Source organism: Puma concolor, chromosome A1, assembly GCF_028749965.1.
Source record: "Puma concolor isolate L17-30 chromosome A1, mPumCon1.1.hap2, whole genome shotgun sequence".
NCBI classification, from domain to species: domain Eukaryota; kingdom Metazoa; phylum Chordata; class Mammalia; order Carnivora; family Felidae; genus Puma; species Puma concolor.
This window is the reverse complement of record NC_141667.1, coordinates 118,115,187-118,132,931: the sequence shown is the minus strand read 5'-3', so window position 1 is coordinate 118,132,931 and position 17,745 is coordinate 118,115,187. Positions and strand designations below refer to the sequence as shown.

General features: G+C 41.2%; 1 protein-coding gene across 3 annotated transcripts in view; it reads left to right on the top strand.

The window, feature by feature from the left end:
* Nucleotides 1–17,745, top strand: part of STK32A (serine/threonine kinase 32A) — a 147,047-nt gene that overhangs the window by 78,861 nt on the left and 50,441 nt on the right. For all 3 annotated transcript variants that reach the window (XM_086701092.1, XM_086701104.1, XM_025923642.2), the window contains exon 6: nucleotides 11,365–11,402. In XM_086701092.1, coding sequence (XP_086557218.1) covers nucleotides 11,365–11,402 — 38 coding nt within the window. The remainder of the gene's footprint in view (nucleotides 1–11,364; nucleotides 11,403–17,745) is intronic.

Below are 17,745 nucleotides of genomic sequence, written 5' to 3'. Positions count from 1 at the left end.
TCTCATGATTTATTTATGCCAATCATCCCTCTACCTGGGACTGGATGTGTTACTGCCAAATTGGGGTTCGATTATCAAGGAAGAAGATGGGACAAATTTCATTATCTCCTATAGCTAGGCAGCGTGGCAGGGTAGAAAAGAGCAGAGATGTTGGCACCAGGTGGCCTGGGCCTGAATTCTAGCCCGGTCATGTATGACTGTGGCCAGAGAGGATGTTTTCAGCTCTGGAGCTGAAATGGAGCAAATTGCTTTTTGCCTCGAAATGAATATTCCTTTACTTTATTTAACTTAAACACAAACGGGGGGCCTGGGTGGCTCAGTCAGTTAAGCATCCTACTTTGGCTCAGGTCATGATCTCACAGTTTGTGGGTTTGAGCCCCACCCTAGGCTCTGTGCTGATAGCTCAGAGCCTGGAGCCTGCTTCAGATTCTGTGTCTCCCTCTCTGTCCCTCCCCTGCTCATGATCTGTCTCTCTCAGAAATAAATAAAAGCATTAAAAAAGAAAAAACGCTTCATGACAGTTACGATCAATAGATGAACACTTTTTGGTCTCTCTTACTTTGGTACACTTTTTCCCGTCCTCTTACTAGTACATTTCTTTCCCTAAAATCTCTTTGGATTAAGGCAAAGACCCAGGAGACCCAAGTTCAGGCCGGCCACTATAGTTGGGGGATTTGATTCAGGTCCTTAACACTGTGTCCTAGCTTACCTGGTTGTAGAATGGGTAAATATGACCCAGGTTTCTATCTGTGTGAATCAAATTGAATAATGGCAGTGAATGAGCATTGACTAATGCTAAGCAGCAAGGCAAGAATCCTTGTCATTAAACATTCTGCCTGTGAGGACTGCAAGTTGGCTAAAAATCTCCAGTGAGTGGGATGGTATACTTGTCAAACAGGAGGATCTGTACTGTTGAGTCTGTACCATCAGGATAAGCGTGATTCACCTTCCTAGAACAACAGATTTACTCCACAGTAAGACATGAAGAACTTTACTTTTACATTAAAAGAGGTATGGGTAACTTCTAGAGTAGGGTGGAAAAGATAAATGATTTTCAAACATACAATAGAAACTATGAAAAAAAAATTAAACTTGCTGCAGGCTAATTTGAGCCATATGACAGACCCCCCAGGTATAGGAGGACATTCTTCTCTCTCCTTAGGAGGAGTAAAATATAAACATTTAAGATATAAACCAAGATTGCACGTCACAGTCTCTGGTCATACCCCAGCTCTAGCATATAATCTTGGGCAAGTAATTTAAACTCTCTGAGCTACCCCTTCTTCATCTGCAAAAATGGATGTAATATCTAAGTTAGGGGGCTGTTGTGAGCAATAAAAGATATTCTGTCTAGGGACACTTGACTGGCTCAATTGGTTAAGCCTCTGATCTCGGTTCAGGTTGTGATCTCGTGGTTCATGAGCTTGAGCCCCATGTCTGGCTCTACGCTGACAGCTCAGAGCCTGGAACCTGCTTTGGATTCTGTGTCTCCCTCTCTCTTTGCCCCTCCCCACTTGCTCTCTCTTTCTCTCTCTCTCTCAAAAATAAATAAACATTTAAAAAAAATTTTTAAAAGATACGTTGTCTATCAAGTTGCTGCCGCAGCATGGACAATAAATGGCAGCTAGAACCATTCTATTACTCATGGGAAGTAGACCAGTTTGACAAATTTTATTTTCAACTCTTCTCAAACATCCTCCTCAAAGGCCCTCCTTTTCAACAGCACAGACACTTGTAATTAAAGAGTTGGCCTCATGCTCGGAACCTATTTGCCCTCCTAGTTAAAATAACCGAGTGAGCAATAGTGGAAAAACCATGAAATTTAAATGCAATCTCTGACATTTATGAGCTGTATGACTGTAGGTAAGTCAGGGAGCTGGCTTTTAGGGAACCTCTGTGAGAAGCTTGGGTGGCTCACAGAAGGTCAGGGCTCAAAGGTTTTTGAAAGGTCAGGTGGGAAAGTTAGTTCCTCTGCTGCACTACACCCTTGCTATATTGCTGCCAAACACTTATCCAGCCTCCGTGACAATATCCACATCACATTTTAAGATTTTGTGATAGTTCACACCAACTTTGGAAGTGTCTGACTATTAAGAAGTTCTTTCTGAGAGGCTGGCTTAAATGCTTATTTGTAACTCCCTCAACTGGTCTCTAGTGAAGAACTGTCATCTTTTTTCACCAAAGGGTCCATTAACATCTGGTCCCTACTGCCCTTCCCCATTACCAGAGAAACCTATCTTCCTTGGGTGAATGCCTTGACAAGTCAGTTAGGTTGTGGGGATTGGAGAAGAGTCAGATGCTGGGATGGGGGTCTAGTGCTCTAGCTTGTGTTGTGCTAAGTGGACATATAAGCTAAATTATTACGGACAATGGAGAAGTTCAGCAGTCATGGGAGAAGACACCTGAGAGAAGAAAGATATGATGAGTGTACTATTATCCTGAACGGCACTTTGAGAAAACAAACACAAATTCAAAAAGGGATCCTGTCTCACATTTTTATGGATGGTAAAATCACTGCCCTCAGCTCCTGATTAATATATAATTGCATTATATATTAATGAAATGAATAAATGAACAGCAGTGCTATCTATGAAAAACCAGCACACCCAAAATGAATATGCAAATAATGTATATGTACATACACATATATTTATTATTACAGAATATATTTGTAACTCATATTCCCTCGAACAAACTGTGGGAAATGCTGGAGTTGAACAAAAACAAAAACAAAAGCAGGCAGAAAGTTGCTAAAGAATAAATCTTAAAAATGCTCATCATAGTAAGAAAACAAACAAACCACTGTAACTATGTGCGGTGATGGATACTAACTAGACTTATTGTGGTGATCATTTCACAATATATCTAAGTATAGAATCATTATGTTATATACCTAAAACTAATATAATGTTGTATGTCAATTAGATCTCAATTTAAAAATGAAATTTAAATTTTTTTAATGTTTATTTTTGAGAGAGGGAGAGGGAGAGACAGAGCATGAGGGGGGAGGGGCAGAGAGAGAGGGAGACACAGAATCTGAAGCAGGCTCCAGGCTCTGAGCTGTCAGCACAGAGCCCAACACGGGGCTCGAACTCACAAACTGCGAGATCATGACCTGAGCCATAGTCTGACACTCAACCGACTAAGCCACCCTGGTGCCCCTAAAAAACATGAAATTTAAATTAAAATAAAATAGAATCCACCAGTTAGTAAGAAAGAAATGGAGGATGTACCTGACCCACAATCTCATTCCAGCACTCTTCACTTCTGCCGCCTCTTCTAAACTACATGTTTCTGCTTACAATCATCCCTTACATCCTTTTATCCCCATCTCACTTGTTTCTTAACATAGGTCTGTTTATGTGATCAATAGGCTTTGTGTGATGTCTTAAATAATATATTATAGGGGCGCCTGGGTGGCGCAGTCGGTTGGGCGGCCGACTTCAGCCAGGTCACGATCTCGCGGTCCGTGAGTTCGAGCCCCGCGTCGGGCTCTGGGCCGATGGCTCAGAGCCTGGAGCCTGTTTCCAATTCTGTGTCTCCCTCTCTCTCTGCCCCTCCCCCGTTCATGCTCTGTCTCTCTCTGTCCCAAAAATAAATAAATAAACGTTGGAAAAAAAAATTAAAAAAAAATAATAATAATATATTATAGAATCGTATGTATAATATTTTTTCCCACTCAAGAACTTAGAGAGGACTCAATCTAAGAGCTCATTATGTAACAAAGAATGAAACCCGAAGTGTAGACCTGTCAGAAAGCCATGGTCACTGAAGGGGTTGATTGTGGTTTGGATACACTGATTTTCTTGCTCCCTGTTCTCACAATACCCCATATAGGATTGCAGGGTGAACAACTTGATTCCAGGGTAGGTGCAGTGAAGGGATGTAATTAGCCTATTAAGCTCTACTAATGTCTTGTAAAGTCATTCAAGTGAGAACAGAAGATCTATCAGTTCCGCCTTGGACCCTGCCACAGGGAGCATTGTATTTCTACATTACTATTTATAGTTCCCACAGTAGGCATCAGCTGATTCAGCCTTTTCTATTTCATCAAATCAAGACACAAAGAAGAATTTCTACAGAATGTGTGTGTCCCTAGACCTGAATTTTATCACCCCCAAATTCTGTAGCTCCTCTCTGAAATCATGGACTCTGCAGAAATCACTTCTTTCTTCTCTTTACTGTAGTATACAAAAATGATCATTGTATTTATGATGCATCGGGCATAGAGAAAAGGGGCTTTTTTCTCTTATTCTTTAAAAAATACTTACTTATTTTGAGAGAGAGAGAACACAAGCAGGGGAGAGACAGAGAGAGAGGAGAGAGAGAATCCCTACTGGGAGCTAGATCCCACAAACCGTGGTATCATGACCGGAGCCAAAATCAAGAAGGGGATGCTCAACCAGCTGAGCCACCCAGCCACCCATCCTCTCTCTCTTCTTAAGGGGAAAAGAGATGTATGGTTTATTATTCCAGAAGTTTGAGAAGGCAAGGGACTTGTTATGACCAATATTTACTTAAGCCCTTGCTTTCTTTTGAGCACTTTTATGTGCCTGGGAGCTATAGCATTGAACAATACAGAAAAGATATCCTTTCCCAGAGAACTTGCATTCCAATGGAGGTAGAAAAACCATAAATAAATAAGAAAACAGTACTGTGCTGAACATAAGATGGAGGTGAAGAGATAAGGACGGAGGGAAGGCTCCTGTAGATTGAGTGGTCAGGAAAGAACCTTGGAGGAGATGATGTTTTGCCAGAGATCTGAAATGACAGGAAGCGCCAAGCCAAGTGAAGGTCTAGGAGAACAGGACTGCAGGCAGAGGGGGCCATCTGTGCAAAGGAGACCAGGCCAGACCAGTGCAGCTGGAGCATGGTGTGTGGCAGGGAGAGGATGCTATTACGTGTAGCTCAGGGCTGTGCGGGGCTAGAACACGTAAAGGGCATATATGTCAGAGGTAAATGGTTTGGATTTTATTCCATGGAGGTTGGGAGCCAGAGAATGTTGTGCAGGGAACATGTGTGTAATGAAAAACACCACTCTGGGTGGTATGTGGTCAGTGGATCGTCAGGAGACAATAGGAGAAGCAAGAAGAAGGTACTGCTGCAATGCTTCAACTGACAGATGATGATGGTGGCAGTGGAAATGGGAATGATAATACTTACTTATTTAAGTTTATTGTCCACAAAAAATACATCAAGTAAAAGCTATCATTTTAACTATTTTCAAGTGACAGAGTACATTCACCTCTAGAACTTCCTCATCATCCCAAACTGAAACTCCATATGCATTCAACATAAGTTAACATTTATGTTCTCTTCACCCCAGCCCTTGGTAACCACCGTTGTTTCCGTCTCTGTCAATTGGACTATTCTAAGTACCTCACGTAAGTGGAATCATACCATGTTTCTTCTTATGTGTCTGGCATATTTCACTTAGCATATAATGTCTTCAAGGTTCATCTGTGTTGTAGCATGATCAGAATTTCATTCCTTTTTAAAGCTGAACTCCATTGTATGCATACACCACATTTTGTTAATCCATTCCCCCATAGATGGATATTTGGTTTGTTTCTACATCTTGACCACTGTGAATAGTGCTGCTATAAACACAGATATACAATTATCTGTTCAAGTCTGCTTTTCAATTCTTTGGGGTATATACCCATAGAAAGAGAATTGTGGGATCATATGTTAGTTTCCAGGTTTAATTTTTTAAGGAACCACCATACTGTTTTCAATCATTCCATTTCAAAGGTACAGTTATCAAGAGTTGTTGAAGGACTGGTGTTATGAGTTAAAAAAAGAAAAGAATTAAGAGTGATATAAAGATATTCAGTTTTACAATGGGAGAATTATGGACTAGGTACTAGGGTAAGGAATTCTGGAATAAGAGGGTTTGGGTGGTTATGTGGGATGTGTGTAAATATCAGAGGTTCTCTTTAAAGCATGTTATATTTATCATGGCTGTTAGACATACAGATGGAAACATCAAGCAGCAAGTTTGGTACATTATTAATCCAGAATTCCAGGGTCAGTGATGGATGTCAGATATATATAGTATATATATTTTATTTATATATATATAATATATATTTATTATATTTTATTAATATAAATATATTTATATATAAAAACATATATATATTTAAAATCACAGGACTAAATGAAATCATTTAAGTGCAAAGTAGGTTTATGTATGACTGAGCTTTGGGCAATCTCAGCATTTAGAGGTGGAACCAAGAAGATACCAGCAAACAAGACTGAGGAGGAATCTCTGTGGCAAAAGGAAAACCAGGAGAAAGGGGATTTTTGCAAGCCACGAGAACCAAGTATGTCAGAAGGGAAGGAACGATCCATCCACTGGGAAGTGAAACATGACAAATAAAAGTGCACCCACTGGATTTGGCAAGCTGGAGGTCATCAGTGTACTTGGCATAGGCAATTTCAGGAGGTAGAGGGGACTGAAGCCTCATTAGAATGGGCTGAAGAGGAGAATGGAGACACTGTTTCTAATTTCTCACCTATTAACAACCCAATCCACAGGTGTTATTGCAAAGGAAAATAGTAAAATGGGACAATAAGTGGAGGTGGCTGTCTATCAAGGAAGGTATTTCCAAGAGACTCGATCATATCATTCTTCTTACAAGAGGAGTAGAAAGAGATAGGAGTATAGGAGACAGTGTAGGAGAAGGAAGGAAATACCTGGCTGAGAGAAATCCATGAGAAGGTGAGAGGAGATAAAATCCAGAGCCCTCAGGAGAACAGTTGTCTGGGGCAGCTGCAGGGACTTTTCATCCAGTATAACTGGAAGGAAAGCTGTGAGTATGGATACAGAAATAGAGAGGTTGGTATAGACTTAGTGGTAGATAGTTCTCTTGTCTTTGTGAAGTAAGGAGATTCAGTAATCAACTGAAAGTGGGGAGCAGGGAGGAAGTGGAAGAGACCTGAGGGGCAATGAAGAAACACAAAGTAGTCCTTTTAGGGAAGGCATCATGCTATGGCTTGGCACACTGGTTCTGGCTTGCGATAGTAGCCAAGAATTTAAATTTTTTTTAAGTTTAATTTATTTATTTTGTGACAGAGACAGCATAAGTGGGGGAGGGGGAGAGAGAAGGAGAGGGAGAGAGAATCCCAAGCAGGCTCCCCCACCATGAGTGCAGAGCCCAGTGTGGGGCTCAAACCCACGAACTGTGAAATCAAGGCCTGAGCCGAAATCAAGAGTCAGACACGTAACTGACTGAGCCACCCAGGAGTCCCTGTAGCCATGAATTTAAATGAGAAGTCAATAGTACTTATGTCTGTTTCTAGCAAAGTTCAAGAGCTTGGCTGTAGGTGAGAAGCATCAGGGAATTGGGTTTAACCAATACTGGTTTTTGTTTTGTTTGTTTGTTTTGTAACATGAAGGAATATTTATTCATTCATTTATTTATTTCATATAATTTATTGTCAAGTTAACTAACATACGGTGTATACAGTGTGCTCTTGGTTTGGGAGTAGATTCCCATGATTCATTGCTTATATACAACACCCAGTGCTCATCTCAACAAGGCCCAATACTGGGGTTTTAATGAGTACAATCAAAGGGAATAAGAGAATTAAAGATTTGTACAAGGAATGTTAACAATGGCTGTGGAAGGGAAGTGAGGATAGGAGCGAGAGTTTTGATGTAGAAATGCAAGGTGACAAAGTCAGTAATTGATGGTGTCAGTGTGCTACATGTGTCAGCTTGGGAACTGGATTGGAAAGAAGGTCAGGTTGGTCAAAGGCGGGCTGTTGTAATGGCAAAGGAACAATCAGGAAATAGGACCAAGGAAATAATGGGAGTGGATAGATGGAAAGATGATTGGAGGTAATTCAGGGAAGTGAGTGCTAAGGGATTTGATGGCACATCTACATAGACACTGTGATCATCAAGAATGATGAAGAACAAGAGAGAAGGAACTCATTAGTGACCTGCTAACGAGAGGGAGGTTGTATGAGTCCTCCATATACATTTTAGCCAAAGAATTTTGTCAAAAGTAGTAAATGTTGTATTTTTCAAAAGACTTTTCATTCATAAATAAGCTTTTAAGAGGTTCATCGTTTAAAATCAGCTTGACATCTTTGGAGGTGGACAGTGCCAGCATGGTATTTCTGAACATGACTGTACATCAGAAGGTACTACAAGTTTCTGTTAGTTTTTGGACAGAGGCCTCGGCCTGCCTGCAGGAGTCCGAGCACCACAGGTCTGAACCCCAAGGTGTTTACAGCCCCCCGGGTGATTCTGAGCATAACCACTGAATTTAACCTTAGTGTAGGTCGCCTAAAATGAAAGAAATAGAGTAAGTTCTTTCATGTTTAGCATAACTTGAGCAGGCTAAAGAGATAAGGAAGTAGTGCTTAAGTTGCAGAACTAAAAAACATCAACTTGTTCTATCTGGAATTTTAATAGAGTACATAGGGCTTATTTTCATTCTCTTCTGCTACATGAATAAACAATGTTATCATACTGTGGTTTACCCTGTAGTGACTTAGAAGTGACCTCATCAGGCGCCTGGCTGGCTCAGTCAGTGGAGCATGCAACTTTGATCTCAGAGTTATGAGTTCAAGCCCCACGTTGGGTGTAAAGCTTACTTTATGAAGTTACCTCATCACATTTTGGGGAAACTAAAAGATTCTGTACTCAGAATCTTCATGTATACACTTTATTTTTATGTCAAAATCCCCCCTTTTTAAATTTTGCCCTATATTTTCCTCATATTCCTCTGAATTTAGTAGTAAATATGCCCCTTTACCACTGTAGTCCTTCTGACCTGGTTCCTTATGAGCCTTTCTTATCCCCTCCATCCCAGAGAGAACCATATCTCATTTATCTTTATATTCTGTATGTTCTAGCACAGTGGCTATCAAAGTATCTCTGATACTCAGTATCAATATCAGTATACGGTATATCTATCAGATACAAATCAGTATCTCTGATCTCAGTATTATTCTTTAAGCTCCAAGGTAGTTCATGGGAAAGGTGGTGGATATAATGATACGTGTCTTTGATAAATATGAAAAGTGATGCCCGAAGTGTCCAACCCGCATCATTTTTTTTCTCACCGAGCCCTCATAAATTCCGGCAAAGAAATCATTTTGCTTATCTTGCCACCACCCAAATGTCTCGCCTTTTGTCAGGGCTTCTCATTGTCCCCTTTTTGCCTGTCAAAACATAATTGATGCTCACGGATGCAAGTCTGAAAGAAGGAGCAAGAGCCTGCTACCTGATTTACCTTGAGCTTTGGATTGCCGAGAGTGTGTGATGGTACACTATTAATGCTCTGAGTATATACTGTTAGGATTAACCTTCGTGAATGCACCAGAAATTCTCCTAGTATCATTTAGATTTTCCTTTACTGCCTATTAAGCCCTGTGAGCCTATGGAATGGAATTTGACATTAATCTAGAAACCATCCCTGACATCAAGGAGTTTATGATCCAGTTGGAGAAAAAAATAAATGTAAGCGTGACAAATGTATGATGGAAGAAGTATTCCATGCAAAGCATGTAGGAGGGGGCCATTGACTCAGCATTGGAAATTCTGGGAAGGCTTCCTGCAAGAAGTGACTTTGGAGTTGTGGGGTGAGGGATGAATCTGCTTTTTCTGAGTACAGTGGTAAAAGAGCTCTGATTCAGGTAAACAAACAGCAGAAAGCGGCTGGGGGCTGAGGGGGGCGGTGCAGGGAGCATGTGGGGGACCCCATGTGCTTCTATATGGCTGGAGCACAGGAGCCAGATTCTAAAAGGGACTTTGTCTCATATAAGTGAGTTTGGACGTTTCTTGACAATTCTTGAAACAATGGAATCCATCCATGTGTTTGTGGTTGAGTTTGCAATACTGACAGTTTACCCAGAGAAACATGCTGTTTGAGAGGTGCCTGGGGGGCTCAGTCGGTTAAGCATCCGACTTCAGCTCAGGTCATGGTCTCACAGCTCATGAGTTTGGGGCCGGCATCAGATTCTGTGCTGACAGCCCAGAGCCTGGAGCCTGCTTCGAATTCTGTGTCTTCCTCTCTCTCTGCCCCTCCCCTGCTTATGCTCTCTCACTCCCTGTGTCTCAAAAGTAAACAAACATTAAGAAAATTTTTAAATTAAAAAAAAAAAAAGAATTAGTTCCTAGGCCTCTGAGACACAATCTAAAAAAGAAAGAAAGAAAAAAGAAAGAAAGAAACTGTTTAAAACCCCCTGACACTCTTTCTAGCCAACTGTACCCTGCACCAAAGAAAATGTGCCATGGATACAGATGATCACTTACGAATCCAGAATCAATTTTAAGAATCTAACAAACAAAATAAGAAGATACTCAGAGTTCATGAGACTACCCATGCACCTGCATGGTGGTGTGGCATATACTTTGTCCTGCTTGTAGGCAAGGGTCTTGTTATTTATGAATATTTTCAAGAAAAGAGGACCCTGAGAGTGTCTGTCTGTCAAAGGCCAAGTTCACCTTATTCTGGTGACATAAAAGCCACTTGACTAGGCTGAAAATGTGCCCCCAAAACCTATTTTAGAATTTCATCTTTAATGGCTCTTGTGAATTTAGGTTGAAGGGCTTTAATGGAACATTAGAGAAGGGCAGTAAAAACCTGAGAGGGCAACAGCCAGGGCCCCTACCCACGCCAGTGCTGTCCTCTTATGGAGGAGTGCTGCTTACAGTAATACTCGCGTCTGAGGACTTTGAAAACGCTACGGGCCATTTCTCTAAGTATTTATCATCACACTACTCGCTTCATCAGAAGAGGGTGAGTTCTGTTCCCTCCCGTGGATTTAAGGATCTCGTTAATGTGTGGAAGACTAGGCCAACTCCATTAACCACCCCAGCAATAATATTAAGTAACTAGAGGCATCATAGCATCATCCTTAAAAAGATCCTGATCTCTGCAAGTTTAAAATATAACCATATGATAGATCATTTTTTTCCTTGTTTTCTAGTCTTGACTTTCACTTCAGAGTGACACAGATGAAACCGATAATTAACACTACCACCTTATGGCAATTTAATTGCTCACATGACCCTAGGAGCTCTACTTACATGCTTAAAGTAAAGTACACTACGGAGTCTGAGCTTTCGAAGGAGAGAGACTCAGGCTCAAAGCCCAGTTTGCCCATTTTCCTACTCTGTGGCCTGCAGTTAAGTTGCTTAACCTCTTTGAGCCACAGTTTTCTGATCTAGAAATTGGGGGTATTACTGGTAACCGTGTCAGGGAGGCACCATGGGAACTGGATGAGCTCACTGTTTCAACCCCACTGAGAACTCTTGTGCATTTCTAGTTTTGCCCTTGAGTTCTGTTCATTTGTTTGTCTAATTATGAGCAACTTTCTCTTTTCCTTTTACTCTCCTAGGGATATGAAGCCTGACAATATTTTGCTCGATGAACATGGTAAGTAAATGATTTGTTTGCGATCAACGTGACTTGCACGTAGAACAAAGCACACGGGACAAAAATGATCATCCTCAGCAAAGGAGCATTACATGTGGGAAAGACCCTTGGTGGTTCAGTTAGCTGAGTTCTATGCACGGATATTTGATGGGTGGGAGGGACAATCTGGGGGGACTTTATTCTTACAGCAGTAGCACAGGACACCAGTATACCCTTAAAGAACATTATATAATGAAAAATGTCCCTGTCTTTTCACTTTTCTTCCTCTCCTATTGATTTCAAGAAAACCATCACAGGTTTTTTTTTAGTGCTAATTTGCCTTAATATCTTTATGAAAATCATCTGTTTTTATAAACACAGAAAAGGCCTCAAGGTTAGAGCCCTTGGCAGGCAAGAGTATCTACCGAATTATTTTGACACCATTTTGTTCTTGCAGCTACTTTTATGCTTTTCTTCTTATGAGGGAGACTTGGTTTCACATTAGCAAAAGAGATCTCAAGTTTTCTGTTCAAAGATTTTTCAGTTACAAAGAAAACCAATCAGTTTTCAAATGGATAAAGAAAATGTGGTGTGTATATAGGTGTATATATGTATATATATATATATATTCCATTGTGTGTATATATGTGTATATATGTATATACACATATAAATGTGTATATACATATATATATACATATATATGTATATACACATATGTATGTGTATACATATATGTATACACATATATATATACATATACATATATACACACAATGGAATATGACTATGTAATCAAAAAGAATGAAATATATTAGCTTGGATTTAAATAAGATGTTTTAGGGGTGCCTGGGTGGCTCAGTCGGTTGGGCATCCGACTTCGGCTCAGGTCATGACCTCACGGTCCGTGAGTTCGAGCCCCGCATCGGGCTCTGGGCTGACAGCTCAGAGCCTGGAACCTGTTTCGGATTCTGTGTCTCCCTCTCTCTCTGACCCTCCTCTGCTCATGCTCTGTCTCTCTCTGTCTCAAAAATAAATAAATGTTAAAAAAATTTTTTTTAAATAAATAAAAATAAATGTTTTAAATTTTAAAAATTAAAAAGTTAAAAAAAGCCAGTTTAAAGAAAAAGTAGACAGCAGTGTGGGGCACACCCAGATGTGAAAGTGCTACAGGGATATGGCAATGACCGTGAAGGTGACCAGTGGATGCCTAAAGCCCAAGCAACACTGATTAAAGGTATCTTGAGAGCAAGCTTTCGCCAGCAATGATTAATGTGTGTCATCTCTTCCCAATGTTTATTTTAATGTATGTTTGGATATATTGGTTCACGAAGGCAGACCTGTAGGACCCACAGCCTGCATGATATAAATGTTCCAGTGGCAGTAAGCTCTTTCTTGTGTGTTTAGGAAGCTGTTGGATGTGGGAGTCCTAAACGTGCACAGCTCCTTATTCATTTGACTTTTACAAAAGGGATTTACGGTGGGACCGAAACTCCCAAGTACCGTCCATTGCTCATTACTTATTTACCTGGGTGCATTTTACACCTGAGTGGCCAGCCCCTACCTGTGCTCGAGGGCTAAGAAACACTTTTGTGTATGACCTCTAATTTCAAAGCTCAGGGTCATTATTTATTTATGGACTGTCTAAAAAGATTCTTTCCACTTCCTTCCAGGGCCTAATTTCTTCCTTCCCTTTACTACTTCTGACATTTGGGAGCAGATGCTCAGAATCTCAGAAATGTGAGCAATAGTGAGACTTAGCATGAAGGTGACTTTCCTGAGAATACCAGCTGTCCCTGCCTCAAGTAAGAAGCCAGGAGCCTCTCTCACCCTGGTGCAGATAAACTCTGTGGAGCTTCACAATTTTGAGAGGGGCCTTCCCTCACCCAATGAGGCCACTGTTGCACAATTTAGAAAAAGGTTCTCTGCCCACCACAGCCTTATGAAGGCGCATGGCTGGTCAAGCAGAACACAATTTGGGGTTCTGTCCCCACTTGCTCCCTTATCCGATTGCCTTTATGTACAACAGATTGCTCTACCATTTGTTGAGGTTCTGAAGGGAGATATGTAGGTCCTGTTGACCTATAAGCCTTTTCAAAATTTACCTTCCATTCAGAGAACAATGTTTTTATCTTGGGCCTCAAACATGGCTTCATCTTATTTCTAACATCAAGCCATCCTATTCTCTCTCCTTTGATTTCTTTCTCCTCATTTTCTTGTCAACTTGGTGATTGTAGATTATGAGAAAAGTCTAGAAATAAATTAATCTTCAAGTTTACCTGCCCTTAGAAACTACTCTTGTGGGGCGCCTGAGTGGTTTAGTCGGTTAAGCGTCCACCTCTGGATTTTGGCTCAGGTCGTGATCTCATGGTCATGAGATCAAGCCTTGTGTCGGGCTCCATGCTGAGCATGAAGCCTGCTTGGGATTCTCTGTCTCTCTTCCTCTGTCCACCCCCCCCCCTCTAAAATAAAGAAAATTAAATTTAAAAAAAGAAACTACCTTTGTGAAAGTATAATTGTATAATATTGTAGTTAAGAGTGTGGATTCCAGAGCCAAATTGCTTAAGTTCAAAACCTAGTTCACCCCTGACTAGCTCTGAGAATTTCAAAAGACTGTCTAAACTTACTCTGAATCTTAGTTCTTTGAGGAACCAAAAGAGTAATTAATTCTTAGAGCCGCTGTAAAAACAAATGAGCATACTATTTATAATCTGCTCAATTGCTGTGCCTACCAGAAAAAAATCACTCAGATGTTAAATATTAATATAATTCCACGAGGTAATAGTGGCTTTCTCCCCTAAAGAAGGAAACTTAGGCCTTAGCATCTTGTTTTATGTGACTGTGTCTGTATTAGATGGTCAGTGAAGCTGGGCATTTACCTGTCTTTACTAAAGATTCTTTTGATTTCAGAAGAGATATGCCAAATCTTCTGTGCATCTACTTGTTATGTCTTGTGTTTAAACAGTTTTGTTGAGCCCTAATTCTCAGGCAACACTTTCAATAGTCTATTCTGCTTTTTCCTTCTGTGCACAGGAGGCTAAGACCATTTATCAGGGCATTTTACTGTTGGTAAGGCTGGGGCTCTGTTGCTTAGGGGAGTAGGAGTGGCCATCTTAGTGGGCCTGAGGGACCATCCAAATCTACACCTAGTACCTAGTGTACTGACCCTCCCATTCATAAGTTTTGGGGTTTCAACAATGACTTAAGAGGACTTTTTGTCTTAATTTCTCATCCTGAACTCACCTGGAGAATAACCACAGTTAGTAAGAGAAACAGTATTTTGGAAGGGAGTGGATATGTGAATGGGATAGAAGCAAACAAGAGAGCTATTTCCAAAACACTGCCCTGGGGATCCCTTTCTGAAGAAAATAATTTTTTAAGGTTATTCGCTGTCTGTTTACTCAGATTCTGAAAACCTAAGGCTTTCAGGCATTGCTCGGGGACCGTAATTAACCACTCTTTTTTTTTTATTTTTTTTTTTATTTTTTTTTTTCAACGTTTATTTATTTTTGGGACAGAGAGAGACAGAGCATGAACGGGGGAGGGGCAGAGAGAGAGGGAGACACAGAATCGGAAACAGGCTCCAGGCTCTGAGCCATCAGCCCAGAGCCTGACGCGGGGCTCGAACTCACGGACCGCAAGATCGTGACCTGGCTGAAGTCGGACGCTTAACCGACTGCGCCACCCAGGCGCCCCGAACCACTCTTAAATGAACACATTCCTGGTAACTCCCACCCCCCAGCTCATTTTGTAGAGCTGCTCTTGTGAGAATCAGCTGACCCACAAATCGATGCCTGCCTTTTTGAGTGTCTTCTGGTGTGATTTTCCACGTCTCATATCTGAAGCCCTCAATTTGTCCTCTCCATGGACAGTTACAGAATGGCACCCCTGATGGGCCATCACATGCACCTTTTGCACTGGGATTTTAGCAGCCGTGGCTGCTGACCGTCTGTCTCCGACATTCCTTCGACGCCTGTTTCTCCAAGCGAGCTGTGTGTCACATCACACTGCTTACGTTTTAATTCAGCACCCGTCAGTGACAGGCAGAAACTCCGTTCTATTCTTCCTGATCCATACTGGTTCATATTCATCAGAAAAGACCGATTTAAAGGAACTAAATCCTTTTGTAAAATGGATAATCTTTCCACCACGTCAGTGAACATTCAGAATTTGAGTGAAAAAATGTTTTTAATTTAGAACATACCTGTTACTGTCCCCCCCCACACACACACATGTCTCATTCGCTGTCTCAGAGCCCAAGCTTGGCATTAGATCTTGGATGGCTCATCATCAATTGTCCTGATACATATTTTCATATCCTACCAACTGAAGTACCCCATCCAGTTCTATCAATTCCATGGTGTCTAAATTTTTGTGTTTGTCTTAAATTATTCAGGAAATAAATGCTACATCCAGAGGAGCGATAGTGTCTGCCTGGCATAGCTGAGAAAACGACAATTATGGCATCATCTATAATTTAGTTTCCTTAATATCCTCCCTAGTCCCAGGGAACAGAGAAAAGCAAAAACTCACTCGGGGGGTATGAAGAACTAAGCCTACTGCTTGAACAGCTTCGTCCTTGCGGAGTCCCAAAATGGGCCTAAATATCAAGTGGGTAGCATCTTTTTAAGAAAAAGATGTTGTTATATTTGTATTTAATGCATTATAATTATATGTAATGTATGAATTTACATAGAAGTATATTTATATATTCATAAACATATAATACAATGTATTATAACATATATATTGTATATATATAATATACATATTCTAATATACATTATATGCTCATTATATAATATACATTATATATTTTTATAAATATCTATATCAATCTATATATATGGAGAGAGAATCATAGCGCCCTATATTCAAATTCAGTAGGTCTCAAATAACCAAATTCATTAAGTTTCTGGTAGTGCCTAAGGATATGCATTTTTAACAAGAACCCCAGGATGATATGACACACAAACTATCAGTATCTTCGAGTGGCAGACATGTTTGAAAGTTGGGGAACACCAGCTGACCGGTTATAGTGTCCTGGAGACCTGTGTTGAGACAGATCCCCGGGCGGAACACAGGCACAGTGAGAAAAATGTGTAAGTCAAGACAAAAATGACAGCTGGAGCAAATGACTCATTACTATCATTTTAGATTTGTAATGTGATCCTCTGTCTCAAGGTACAGAGGTGAAAAGACCAGGCAAAACTGCTTTTCTAGGGGCACCCAATCAGGACCTTCTGAGTCCTGTACCTGAAAAACTTCACCCTAAAGTAGCAGTTGTAACTGGGGATGGTTTAGCTCTACTTCCTGTCCCCATAGAGGACACGTGGCAGTGTCTGGAGACGTTTTTGATTGTCAGGATTCCAGCCAGGAGTGGAAGGTGCTGTTGGCATCCATAGTGAACTTCCTGCAATGCAGAGGACAGTCCTCACAGCAAAGAATTACCAGGTCCAAGAGGTTGAGAAACTCTGAGTAAGGTCCTGGGCTTATGGTCCCTCATTTCCAAGGCAATTCCCACGTCCCTCAACCAGTGAGCACCTGAGCCTTCCCCTGTGAGTCAGCACTTAGATGCATTTTCACAGCACAGTCGAAACCCGGCAGAGAGACTGCCAGGTATGGCAGCATCCTGGGCCTGACCCTGTAGCTTCAGGCCAGTGTCCATGGGCTCTGTGGAGTTCTGCTTGCGTTGTTTGGCTAAGACCACCAGGCTCCATGTTCCGGGAGATGCTGGCCCTCAGACAATTTCTCCCCACCCTTCCTTGTGCACCGTGGCAGGGAAACAACCTCTGAGCCAACCGGGAAGTGGTTGTTTCAGTGTATCCAGCTCTTTGGTCTTGTGATAAAGCACAAGACGTTTTGGGGAGATTTGTAACCCAATAAAGGGGGCCTGGACAAACTTCTTGATTCTAATCCCATCTCTGCTACTTCTGAGGCCTGTGAAATTAATTTTTTTAATGTTTTTATTTATTTTTGAGACAGAGAGAGACAGAACATGAGTTCTGAGGGACAGAGAGAGAGGGAGACACAGAGACTCCAGGCTCCGAGCTGTCAGCACAGAGCCCGACGTGGGGCTGGAACTCAAAGACTGTGAGGTCATGACCTGAGCCGAAGTCGGGCACTCAACCAACTGAGCCACCCAGGCGCCACTGAGCCCTGTGAAATTAACCACAAACAACTTTTCCATTAAATAGGGACTATTTCACTAGGCTTCCCTGTTTGAACAATGACCATTAATCAAATAAATGTAAATACTACTGAAAAATAAAATTCAACATTCCTTCAACCAAATTCAAAAGAAATATATAACACGTACTTACCGGGTCAGGATCTTCTACAAAGCCAGGTCCTGTTCTAAAAG